The sequence below is a fragment of the Pipra filicauda genome, unplaced genomic scaffold (genome assembly GCF_003945595.2).
Source record: "Pipra filicauda isolate LSUMZ 115617 unplaced genomic scaffold, ASM394559v2 scaffold13_size5146498_pilon, whole genome shotgun sequence".
Taxonomy (NCBI): Eukaryota; Metazoa; Chordata; class Aves; order Passeriformes; family Pipridae; genus Pipra; species Pipra filicauda.
The window spans coordinates 824,009-837,282 of NW_024103874.1; the positions used below are offsets into that span (position 1 = coordinate 824,009).

Below are 13,274 nucleotides of genomic sequence, written 5' to 3' on the forward strand. Positions count from 1 at the left end.
TGCTGTAGATGGAAAGGTGTTTTTTCAACCACTCTGCACAGAGTCTGCCCCAAATGACTTGAATATAAATTCGGCCAGACCCTGGAAGCAAAATTCCAGGTGTCAGAATGGTCCTTGGTTCTGCAGATAAACGATCTGCTTCTTCATTACCAGTAATTCAGTTCCTTCTCCCTTTTGTATCCTCAGTTTCCCTTATACACAGAAGACACACAGTGTCACCTCTCATGCCTGTGTGATGGAAGGTCCATTCCTACCTGTCTGCTCAAGCTTTCCTCACATCTCCCTTAGGCATGCAAGACAGGAAGCAGGAGCAAATCCACGTGGAAAAATGTGCCACTGTTTCCTAGAAAGCCCTGCATTCATTTGCAAGCACAATTACAGCTCTTCCTTCCAAGCACCTTCCTAAGAATTTCTGGTTGTATTATAATTCCAAAGAAATAGGATGTAACTCCCCATTAGCTTAGTTTTATGTTTGCTCTAAGCTACTGAGTTATTAATTGTAGCTCCAGAGCAACAGCTGATTTATGAGTTTAACTCCTGTATGAATATTGGTGATATTCAAGCCATTGCAGATGCCAAGTGTACTCTCTTGTGTTTCCAGATTTACCAGAGATGCTGGTTAGTATTCAAAAAAGCTTCAAGCAAAGGGCCAAAGAGGCTGGAGAAGTTCTCAGATGAACGAGCTGCTTACTTCAGATGCTACCACAAGGTAAGACACGAGGTTGTTTCTCAGTTTGTTATTTGATGTAATATCAAGAATAAAACCTCAAGTTTACATGCATTAATTGGGCTGAAAATTGGAACTGTTTTTACTCTCAAGGTCCTAAACCCGTTTGTATGTTCCTTCACTCAGTGAACTAGAGGCAGAGTAAGTATTCTATTTTCTGCTTTGTACAAACATCTCGCTAAGTGGAAAATACCTGTATTTTTAAAGCAGCTGTCCTTTCCTCAGGCCTTTAAACTCAGATCTGAAATATTTTGCAATGGCTGCTGCTCTTCATATTTACAGTAACAATCATCCAGAGGAACATGTGAATTCAAAAAGCTGGGCACTTTAAGGTTGCCATTTTACTAGGATTTTGCATCTGTTGGAAGACAGTACCAGCTACAGACATGAAAGACAACATGCACATTTTTCTTGTAATAATGGTGTGAAAGCCTTTCTTAAATTAATTGGTGTTAAAAGAATGAAGTTTTTCCCTCCAGTCACTTCTCTAGAATTTTGTGCACCTTTCATATTTCATATTCGCCTGAGAATTTACATGTGTAACTCTCCTGGGCATGGAGATGAAAATAAGAAAGCCTTTAATTTATAATCATTGCTGGCAAAAGTTTAATATATTGGAAGATTAGGAATTATGTGCAAGCTCAGCTTGAGGGTGATCTGTGCTTCACTTTGACATACATTTAAGAGGAAATCTTGAGGGAATACTGAATCTGAATTCAGACTTGTCTGTCTACATGGAATGTGTAATTGATTGGTCATAAAACCTGTGGCTATTTCTAATAAGTCAGGCCCAGAAATAGTTCATTCACATTTACATTAAGCAACTTGCAGAAGTAATGAGTGGTGATTTTCCACTTGATGTGTGTGAGGGCTGCACAGTGTGTGAGAGAATTTCCAGCATTGACTCTGTCAATTATTGCTGCAAATCTCTGTTTCTTCCATTGTATTAATGCAATATTTTAGCAGCACACACTGACTTGGAGTTCACACTGGGTAATGGATATGAAATCCAAGAGGAATCTAAAAGAGGCTGAACTTTCTTCTCTTCTTTCAAAGAATTCTATAGGTTAACACATATTTGCATGTATATAACCCACCAGCAGCCTGGACCTGCAGACTAAAGCACCATGGAAAGTCTCATTGGCTTAGAGGGATTTTCAGTTATAAGTCAAGCTTAGTCTATATTTAACAGTTATTTAATTTGAGACTATTGCTTCTTCTATGAATTTAGTTTCTGGGTTTCTCAAGTAGCTTATTTGACAGGAGTAAACGATGGTCAAACTCCACAGTCAGTCATTGGGAATCGACTCTTTGCCTTAGTGGCTGCACAGATCATGGTTTCTTCCTCTGAAAACTGTAACAGTGTGTAATCACAGCTGGGATATTAATAGTTATAGACATTAAAGCAACCCCTAGTCTTGGCTGAAGTCTTGAGAAACACTGTCAGAGCAGTAAGACATCTTATGCACATATTGTGTCTGTTTTTTGTAGGAATTGTGTCAGTCACAGAATCATAGAATGGTTTGGGTTGGAAGGGACTTTGCAGATTGTAGCGGGGAAGGATGGCAAACCTGAAAAACCAGTGCACTGATGAAAGCTTAACACAAACAATATTTATTACAAAGAAGTGGCCAAGTAAACAGGAACCCGAGAGAGAGAGAGAAAAGGAGGGAAATAAGCCCTAAATACAACACCCCAGTCACTCAGGTGCTGTACTTATGAGTGCCTAGAATTCCCCTCGGAGTGTCGGCAGGCTCACACGATAGCGGCCGTCCCCGCGAAAGGCAACGTTGTCCTTCGTGTGAAGCTTGAGTCCCACTCCCAGCACCAGCCATCTGCTTTTTATACAATTAATTGGGGATGTCTGTCTGGGCAGGTGTGGCCAGCACTGCCCAGCCAGAGGCCTTCGGTCCCTCCCCCTGTTATGCAGGTGGCATCTCTTCTGCACACACGTGGGTACCCTGGAATGTCCCTGTGCCCACATGCTGCACCTCAAGGGGTCTTTCCTGAATGAGTCTGGGGGCTTACTTCATCCTCCTCCTCTTCACTTTCTCCTTCAAATGCCCTTGAAGGGCCATCAACCAATAGTGAGGTACTAATTAATTATAATGCTTACAAAATGCTTCCTTCAAGGACTAAGTTCTCGTTTATCAGTGCTTGTTTCCTTATAACTTGGCAGGAAAAGAACAGATTCTCACAGGTGGCTGTGCCAAACACAGACCAAAAAACAGCAGCATGTAATTAAGCCCAAATACACAGATCATCCAGTGCCACCCCCTGCCATGGGCAGAAACATCTTCCACTATCCCAGGTTGCTCCAAGCCCCATCCAACCTGGCCTTGGACACTTCCAGGGATGGGGCTTCTCTGGGTAAACCTGTGGCAGTGACTCACCAAAATCTAGGGGTTATTTCAGGCAGGAAGAAGATCTGAACCCAAATGTCTCGAGGGGAAGTGGGCAGAGAAATGTTTACCTTTTGGAGGAGTAAAGCACAGCATGGAGCGAGTGTTCCCGACAGCGCTGGTTCCAGCAGGGGGAACTGGTAGATTTTATCCTAAATCTCCTTTGGGGGCTCATGTGAAGCAACTGGGGTCTGAGTCTAAAGCTGGATACACCCCAGATGATCAGTCTGAGCTTTGATGTTTTTTTGGTGTCTGGCTGAGCTGCCAACTCCAATCACTCCTTCCCCTGAACCTCTCTCTGCTTCAGGGCCCAGGTACATAGACCCAAATTACAGGGTAATTGCTGAGGTTTCTGCCAGGGGAGCCTGTAATCCTGCTGTGTAATCCAGAGGGATCTCTCTTCCTGGCATCCAGGCGACCTGGATGCTGTGGATGTGCTTGAGAGGCTGGACAGCGATCTCTGCCCTGGGAATGTTGCCACTGGCATTTGTTCTCCATGTTTATTGCCCCTCTTGGCCACACTGGAATGATGCCTCAGTGCTGTGGGGAGGTTGAGATGGGATTTCCCGGGGCAGTGGGGTGTCCCTTCTGCAGTGACTCTGGGGCTCTGCAGTGTCCCCATTTGTTCCCTGTGATGGAAAGGCTGCTTTCTAGTTGTAAAATCATCAGCTCTCCAAGCAGACAGGTCCCCGTTTATTTTTAACAAACCTCGCTGAAAGGCAGCTAATGAATATTAAACAGCATTTTCTGGGCAAAATATGTTCACTTACAAAGAGCACAGGTGGATAAAAATGAGTTTCTTTTTTAAATAAGCCTTGTAAACGTGTGAAATTCTAAGGTGGTGAATGATACAGCTTCTAACAGTGTTAAATATGAGCTGCTGAAAAAAGAGAACATGTCAGTGCTGCTCTGTACCCCTCTGTGGATGAACTGATCCTGATAAAAACCATAGTTAATTATTAATAAAACCTCCAACAAATAACTGAATATGGCAGAGCCTTCAACTATCACTACTTGTCACCTGCTTTTGATGGTATCAAGGCATCATCCACAGGTCTGGGATAGTCACTGCTCTTTTGATACACGTTTTGTCAGCAAGAGCAGCTGTTGTGATAACAGCTCCATGGTGTGGAGAGGCTTTGCTGTGACAACTCTCATTCTGTCACTCCTGGACAGAGACTGCTGTCAGTGTCTGTGACGATGAAGTTAATCCTGCAAATGAGAAGCCCAGCCAGTCCTGTTAACGTGTCAAGTGTCACTGTGCCATAAACTTGTGCTAATGAAACTGAGGGCGAATGTGGTTCAGTTCTGAAAGATGATGCTGTAGGAGGAAAACCTCACCTACAGATTACCAGTGTTTCAGAAATAATGGTCATTAACTTCCTACCTGGGTTCTGAAGTGATTCTCAAATGCTGTTGAAAGCAGCATCAAATCTGGAAGACTGAGGAGCCCCTGCTCACCCCATCGATCTCGGGAGAGGTTTAATCCATCATAAAACTGTAAAGGGTAGAAAAAGGAAAATGATGAATGGAGCTAATTTTTCAGTAGCACCTGCCTCCTTCACTGAAATGTTTCATTCTGTTACTATTTTTTTTTTTTCTTATGATGGATTAAAGTGCAAATGTTCCTTTGATTTATCAGTAGAAAGAGGCTGACTGGAGCACTGGGGCTGGTGGCACCCTGGTGGTACCAGTCACTGGGCTAAGATTATCCAGCAGCTCCTTGGCACCTTGGTCCATCAAGGTCTTGTCTTTATCCATCTGAATTCTGGATCCCCAGAAGTGTTTCTGAGGCATCTCAGTGGTATTTTGGAGAGTCCAGTTGGTTTGCATTTGATGGATGTATCCTTGTCTGCAGCCCTGCACCAGGACCTGAACTTGGACATCCTCACCACCAGAAGAGTTAAAACAGAAACAGAAAAAAAGTACCTTTTTTTTTTTTTTGTGTAATATTGACCTTTAAATACTTTCTAATTTTGTTCTGTTTTTTTTTAAAAGTGGGAAGATTGCCGTGTCCTAAAATACAGGCTGTCTGAGAACAGTCATCTGTAGCTTATGAGGAGAACTGGGAATTTGCATACACAAAGTAAATTGCCCACTTAATTCATTGGGTCCCACAAGGGAGAGAAAATAATTAGAACCCAGGCTACAAAATCTATGCAGAGAGTTGCCTTTCAGGTAACTCTCTAGTTTTCACTTGTTAAATGTAAATAAGCAACCATAAATTGCCACATGCTTTAACAATACTGGAGAAAGGAAGAAATTTTAATGTCTCCAGGTTACTTTTTTGACTTTGCAATGTACCAGAAGAATCCTTAATATTCCAATACAAACCCAACTAATTGCGTAGTGCTGACAGGAATACACCAGTTCCTTGAGGGGATCTAAGTTTTAATCCGATTGTATTAATCTTGCCTTGAAACAGCAGAAGTAATTTAACCAGTCTTTCTGTCTAGTTATGGAATAATCCATTTGGAAAATTGAATTCTGTAATTTGTAACTGTTTTCCAGGCAAAACTGTATCAGTAGCAAATGAAGTGTTTAAAGTATGACCACTCTGCTAATAACTGGCTGTTAAACATTTCTTTTAATGAATACCACAGCTTAGCTATGAATGAAGTGTCAAGTTCAAGGCTTTAAAAGAATTAAAGTAACTTGTCAGGATATTTTGGTGTCTTCACTCTAATGCCATGAGGTTCATGGCGAGGCTGTGGGGCAGGTTCATGTCCTTCCATATGGAAGGACAAATCTTGTGCCTGTGAGGGAAGGAGCAGCCTCTGAGGGTGGTGGAAAAACTGAATCTCTAAATCTGGTGGTTGTTCCTGGCATTGATTTCTTGGAGTTTTCTTTCATTTCCAAGCCAGTGTTGGGGTTCTGGGCAGTGTGTGCAGTTCTGTGTGTGAGCAAGGGAGAACTCACAGCTGATGGCTTTTCCCACTGAAAAAATGGAGATATAGGTATGGCTGTACATTTTATTTATATATATATACAAATACACACACATATATATGTTTTAATAAATATATTAAAGCCAACAGGTCAAGGGAGGTGACTGAGCCCCTCTGCCTCGCTCAGGTGAGACCCCTCCTGCAGAGCTGCCTCCAGCTCTGGGAAAGGATGTGGAGCTGTTGGAGCGAGTGCAGAGGAGGCACCAAGATGATCAGAGGGATGGAGCATCTCTGCTGGGAGGGAAGGCTGAGAGAATTGGGATTGTTCAGCCTGGAGAGGAGAAGCTTTGGGGTGACCTAATGGTGGCCTTCCAGTGCCTGAGGGAGCTCCAGGAAAGATGGAGAGGGACTATTTACAAGGGTCTGGAGTGACAGGACAAGAGGGAATGGCTTCACACTGCCAGAGAGTAGGGTTAGATGGGATATTGGGAAGGAATTCTTGGCTGTGAGGGTGGTGAGGCCCTGGCACAGGTTGCCCAGAGAAGCTGTGGCTGCCCCATCCCTGGAAGTGTCCAAGGCCAGGTTGGACGGGGCTTGGAGCAACCTGGGCTAGTGGAAGGTGTCCCTGCCCATGGGAGGGGGTGGAATGAGATGATCTTTAAGATCACTTCCACAAACCATTCTGTGATTCAATATAAAATTTTAGCATGGTATTTATATTAGTAAGTTAGATATGTGCAGGCAAATCTTATAAGCAGAACTGAGCAGTAGCATTTTGCATTAAATGTTCCCCTGGGGTGTCCAGGGAAATGTTAGATGTATACTCATCATGGGGGCAATTTTCAGTAAGCCAAGACAGAACCAGAGTCCTTAATTAAGATTAAAACCCAGGGTACGTGAGAACCAGTAGTATGACAGGTGTGTAGGCAATAAATATACTCCCTTGTGTTGTGTTCTGAAAGGCTCCCCATATTTGAGAATTATGCACTAATTCAAACAATAGCTTGAATGCTAAAGATCGTTTTTAGTAAACTGTGTGTTTGGCATGTTTTTGAAGGGAATGGGAGAGATGGAAGAATTTTGTCTGAGTGCATCTGTCAGGGTGAAGCTCTGTCTGCTTGTTCTGTCAGCTGGGAAGAGAATGATGAATCCCTGTTCCTGGTTCAGAACTCTCTTACCACACATCTCTGCAAGCATTTTAGTTTTTAATCTAATGAAATGTATTTCAATTATATGGATTGTCATCCTAATGTAAAGGAGGCTTGAGAGTAAAGAGGAGGGGGCAAGTATGCAAAGGGAGGTCTTTAACCCCTTATAAAACATTCTTCTTGTGATTTCTCTGTTAACACTGTCTTAGATCTGATATTTGTGGTTTAGAATTTTAGAATTATGTTGATAAATATACGTTATTTGCTAATCTCTTATAAACAAAACCTACGTGAATTGAACTAATCATGAAAACACTTCTTTTGCGAGAGCCTGACAGGAGGAGAGTTATTTAAAAATGCAAAAAAAAAAAAAAAAAAAAGAAAACTCGAGCCTGAGATATTTGCAGGTGTTTGATGCCTGCTCCTGACTCCTTTCCAAGAGCTGGTGAGGGGGTGTTTGCAGCCTGTCACTTCCTCGGTGTGAATTGGGTGCGAATGTGCCAGACAATTGGAACCATCTGTTGCTCAAGGGTGAGCAACAGGGAGGCTGTTTAGTCATCTGGGATAACAAGGGTGTTTTGGAGTCCCTTGTGGGTGACACAGCAGGTCAAATATTGTGATCTTTAGGTGACATCTCCCTCAGGGGTGCAGGTGTGATGTGGAGCCCTCCTGCAGGAATTACTTCTTGGCTAAAGCTGGATCTTGCCAGAAGAGCCATTAACAAAGTGGAGAGCATCTCTGGGCCTCTGAGAGGTGAAGGCAACTTCAGCCCCCAAAGGAAGAGAGGGCAGGTGCTTATTGAGTGTTGTTTTGCCAGACATAAAAATCAGGTGCCACAAGGTTGTGCCCAGGACAGAAGTTCTGGGCTTCTGGGTTCTGGGGACTCTTGTGCAGGGTACCGCTTGTGCCACCGGCCTCAGAGAGAGCCCCAGAGTGACAGGTTTTGTCCATCTATGCCTGGTAGTGAAGGAAACCTTAGTCTGGAACTCTCTGGGAGGAGCCCAGAGCATGTGCATTTTGCTGCAGACGTTTGGACCTGGGTCAGGGGTCAGAACAGGGGCTGTCTGGCTGTCACCCTCCAAAGGGAGATGCTTTGGTGGCATCTTGTGCAGCTCAACAGAAGCCACCAGGAAGCCTTGAGATGCATGTGAAGGCTTTGAGGCTGTGCCCTGTGAAATGCCATTATACAGAGCTCTCAGGCAGTCAGTGCAGCACAAAATAACTCAGGAGCTGCCAAATGGTGTAGCTAGATTTCTCCAAATATAAATACCCTTTCTTTTTCTCCCCCAGTTCACAGCTAAAACATGAATTGCAAAGGATTTGATGATCAGTGACATTAATGACATAATACTGTTGATTTCAGACGTCACTCAGGGGGTGAAATCATGTGCCCTTTCCTTTGACCAGGCTGTAAGCCAGGGCTTTTGCTCTCTTGGAGGGAGATCCTGGTATCTGAGGTATGGCAAGAGCAAATCTCATTCCCCATGGCTGGATTCAGAGCTGACACAGTCCTGGGAGAGCTGCAAGGTGGATGTGACACGTGCAGTGTGCAAGGCTGGGAGCCTCTGGGTGGGCAGGGATGAGCTGGAGGTTGGAGTGCAGAGACTGGAAAGTCCAGAATCTCTCCAGTGGTACAGAAATGAGAGAAAATGGGTGGTGGATGCTCTGTGCCAGGGCTCATGTAAGGAGATAGGGCAGGAATTGCAGCTCACAGCCCTAGGGAGAATAAAACACACGTCAACTTGGGGGTTGTGATCTTAGGGATGCTGGGAGTGGTGAAGGGAAAAGGTATGAGGCTGGAGTCACAGTAAGAGAAACAGTGATCAGGAGTGTCTGTAGTACAGGGCAGACAAAGCAAATGCTTTAATCTTGTCCTTCTCTCACTCCCAGCGGGATGAATGTGCTCCCATGTGGGCTGGAGGTGCCTGACTCAGGCTGCACACAGGGGCAACAGTGATTCTGTTTGGGTGGGTTATTTTCCTTTCCCACCCCTGTGCAGGAGCCTCTTTGTGAATTATTTTATTTAATGTGTTTTTAAAGCTCTGTCCTAAGTCCCTTCATTATCCCACCTCCCTCACCGGGGATGTGGGATATCTCCCAGCCCAGGGCTGATGGGGTTCACTTGGTGCCTCTGACACTGCTGAAAGTGCTTTTGGCTCCTGAGCCAGCACAGAGAGGCAATTCCCTATTTTCTGACCAGTGCAAACCTTTCCTGATCACACCGAGCCCTGTCAGCATCCTCAGGATTCATCGTGCTGGAGACAGTGGGATATCCAGCAGTAGGAGTGTGATGTGCCTAATTTTCAGAATGGAGCTTTCCATTAGCTCAAATCCAAGGTAGGTAAATGATTCATTTCCAAAATGTAAGACTACATTCTGCTGACTTTGATAGTCGAAGGTACAAAGCTTCATTAGCACATTCCCTTGCAGGAAATGTAAATGTGCTCAGTCTAAATGTCAAGGTAGTTGCTGTCCTGAATGAAAAAGTCTGGTTCTTTATTTCCTCTTGCATTTGAATCCTTTCTTGACATCTGAGAAAAATATATTGGAGCTTGGCAGCTGGCAATTTGTGCTTGACCTGTCATGTACTGAGCACGGTGGGAATAGGTTATGACAGATTTATCATATTTAGCAAGGAGTTTGTTGGTGTCTGGTTAGCACTGGGGGATGTGCTCCCATCACAGGATTTTCTGGAAGAGCAAAAAATCCTCTTGCAAAATTAAGCACAATTAGGAAGCCTCCGTTTTGACACTTCTCAAAATCTTCAACCTGGAGGCTATAAAAACCTGAGTTCTAAATTTGGCAGCTCTGCAGAAGGTTTGGTGTGTTCCCATGGGCTGTTCCTTCCATTATGTCCTTCTACTTCTGCCCATAAAATGAGTTTCCTGCCATTGGATCTGTCATTTATTTTTATTTTGGAGAAATGTTCCCCATGAGCTGCTCTTTGTTCCTTCCATTCCCAGTAAGAACCCCTTTTTCAGGGGTCTTGCTTGGAAGTGTGATTTTTGGCTGTCAGTTCTCTGCTGCTCGAAGGGGCTGGGCATATAAATTGACTCCAAGAAGAAAGTGCCTTAGGATGAAATGCTGATTGACCCCAGCATGCTCTAGAGGAGGGGTTTTTGTTGCCGAAACCTTCAGCACTGATAACTCTTTATAATTCCTGTGTCTTATTTATAAGACAATTGCTGTGGTTTCTTTGTTTAGAGTTACAGCTGGATATGAAACTAGTCCACAGAACCAACAAACCAAAGGAGTGAAGTTGTTGGGTTGCACAGCTCTGCTAAATTATCCCCCTTTCTCTCTCTCCCCCCAACCCTTACTGTGTAAAAGAATCAGTGAAATATTTTCTGATAATGACTATTTAAATGAAACTTCCTGATTCCCTTGTTGAGAGTTAGCCTTTACATTAAAATTATTTTAAATAATGAGGAATTCCTCCTCAGTCAAATTTAAGAGCATTGTTTGTGGGTTGGGAGGGTGAAAAGTGCATGTTACAAATATAAAGGCACCTGGTGTGTATTTACCAAAGCTGTATATAAGGTAACAGATCCATGTTTGTTTATTTGAGGTATGAAAGCTGTTTTTCCAAACAGTATTTGGCAACAGAAATCTTTGTTTACAAGTCCGAAACTTTAAATCTGAACCACTTTCTAATAACTAAAACTGTTTTTTTTTTTTGTTTTAAATGGACCATTCTAACAAATCCTCAACTTTCCATCAAACAATAATTTAGTGAGCAGCTTTCACCATTCTACAGCTTTGTCCTCCACGATGAAAGCTGTACTAGAACTTGCTCCTCCAAATGGGTGAATCCTTTAGACTTTCATCTTCACCTCTCTTTGCTTCTGCTGCATCAGGCTGGTCTTTCTCATGCCCTTCATGTCAATATTTCTCAGACTGGAGGGAGCTTTGATTCCACCTCTTGGCTAAAATTCTGCTGGGATGGTGTCACACTGAAGCTCATGTGCAGACAGGAGAGGCTGCAGGATGTGGCTGCTTCATATTCCAGTGTCTTCAGGGGGAATGTCTGAGGTGATTCCTGCCAAGGCTGCCTTTCTTTGAGAGCAATCACAGGCCTCTTCGTGCTGTCTCACCTTTTCTCTCTCCTTTCCATCATGATATAATTCTCTCCTCTCCTTGCCCAGTCAATAATGGATATATCTCTTTTCAAGCTCCTAATTAAAATTCCGAATTGTGCTTTTTCAGGTCACGGAGCTCAACAATGTGAAGAATATATTAAGGATGCCAAAAAGCACTAAGAAACACGCTGTGGGGATTTATTTCAGTGATGACACCTCCAAAACCTTTGCTTGTGAGTCAGGTGGGTGAAATGGTAACACACATTAGAAAACATAAGAGCATTAATCGTGGAATTATAAATTATTATATACCTACACGCAGATTTTTGGGCATTTATACAGAACTTGAGGCAGATGAGTGGTGCAAGGTGCTGCAGATGGAGTGTCTTGGAACACGGATTAATGACATTAGCCTTGGAGAGCCTGACTTGTTGGCATCTGGAGTAGAGAGGGAGCAGAGTGGTAGGTACATAAATGTTGACCTTTTCACCTTTTAATGGCATTGTTTTAAAGTTTTGAACTGTACATATGGATATTAGAAATAAATAGGAGCAAATTGCTTTTCCAAGCCCTCCTTCCGGTTTTGTGGGGGTTGGTTTTGTTTGTTTGAGGGGTTATTTTTTGACTACTGTTTTTAATTGCTGCCAGAGATAATAAGTAAGGTAACTAGAATTATTTTGGAGCAGCACTTTTCTTTCTCAGACAAGTTAGTTGCTCTTGGAGATGGGAACTGTCTTTTGTTGTGTGTTTTCTTGTATGATGTCAGTGATGGAGGCACTTTGGCAGCATTGTAAAGAAAATAATAAATAATAGTAATTGCATGCAAAACTTGAGCCCATGGCTACTTCACTTTCCTATGCAAATTAACTAATTACCTGCACAAGCAATGTATTTATTATTGCACACAATTTTAGTAGTTGTTTGCAAATATCAGGATTGTGCTGGTGCAGATCTCTTCAGGCTCTGAAAGCACAAATGTTTGAGTGCAGCATTCTGACTGCCCCAAGCCTGGAGTTCATTGAGTACTGGAAGGAACTGAGTCTTTGTTTCTGAATTAGTTGTTCTAAGTGGAAATAATATCATGTATTAGAGCTGGAAAATAGGAAATTCCTTGAATGACTTGCACATGTAACGGGCAGGGATTTTAGACTAACCTTTTGTTTTTCTCCCAGAGAGATTCAATGTGTATTTGATGCCATCCCCTAATTTAGATGTGCATGGGGAATGTACCTTGCAGATAACATTTGAGAATATCTGTCTTTGGGACATCCAGAATCCCAGAGTTAAACTCGTCTCTTGGCCATTAAGTGCCCTCCGACGCTACGGGCGGGACCCCTCGTGGTTCACCTTTGAAGCAGGGAGGTAGGTCTGGGTTTATTTTATTATTATATATTGCTTTTATTTCCTGGTGCTGCTGGGTGGTGCTCTGGGCCACTTCTGAAAGGTGTTGACCTTCAGCCAGACGCCAGTCTGGACCCGATCCTAAAAAAGTAAAAATATATTGAAACAAATATAAAACCAAACAAAAACCATCTTAATCCCGGTTGGATGGAAGCAGCTGCCAAATAAATGTGCCTGAGGGTGGGTGTGGGAGAGCTGAGGTATCCCAGGGGATGGCAGGCTGGAGGGGGACAGTGTTGGATGTTACTGTATAGAGTTATACTTAAATAAAGCAGTATATGAGCCAGAGAACTGGAGGGACAGATCTGGGAAGAAGAGGTGAACATCATTCCAGAATTTGTACAATGTGGACCTTTGGGCAGAGAGTTATGGGGTCTGTATCAGGAGAAGTGGAGTTTGGTCTTGAGGGCAGTGAGTGCCAAGTTGTTTACCAAAAGCAAACTAAAGGAGAAGGGACTCCTGTCTTCCACTGATTTTTTGTTTGTTTGTTTGTTTTTCAACAAATGGATTTATATGAAATGTGAAATGCAATTCCTTGGTTTAGAGATGTTCTGTATTGCTCCTGCAGCTCTGTTGTAATGAACTGAAGACTTTGGCTGGAGCTGAAGCACTGGAGTTGTTGAACTCAA

General features: G+C 43.2%; 1 protein-coding gene across 2 annotated transcripts in view; it reads left to right on the forward strand.

Moving 5' to 3' along the window:
- DOK5 (docking protein 5) overlaps window positions 1-13,274 on the forward strand; it is a 42,495-nt gene that overhangs the window by 18,816 nt on the left and 10,405 nt on the right. For both annotated transcript variants that reach the window (XM_027710667.2, XM_027710669.2), the window contains exons 2-5: window positions 602-709; window positions 11,372-11,486; window positions 11,587-11,706; window positions 12,417-12,606. In XM_027710667.2, the coding sequence (XP_027566468.1) occupies window positions 602-709; window positions 11,372-11,486; window positions 11,587-11,706; window positions 12,417-12,606 (533 nt within the window). The remainder of the gene's footprint in view (window positions 1-601; window positions 710-11,371; window positions 11,487-11,586; window positions 11,707-12,416; window positions 12,607-13,274) is intronic.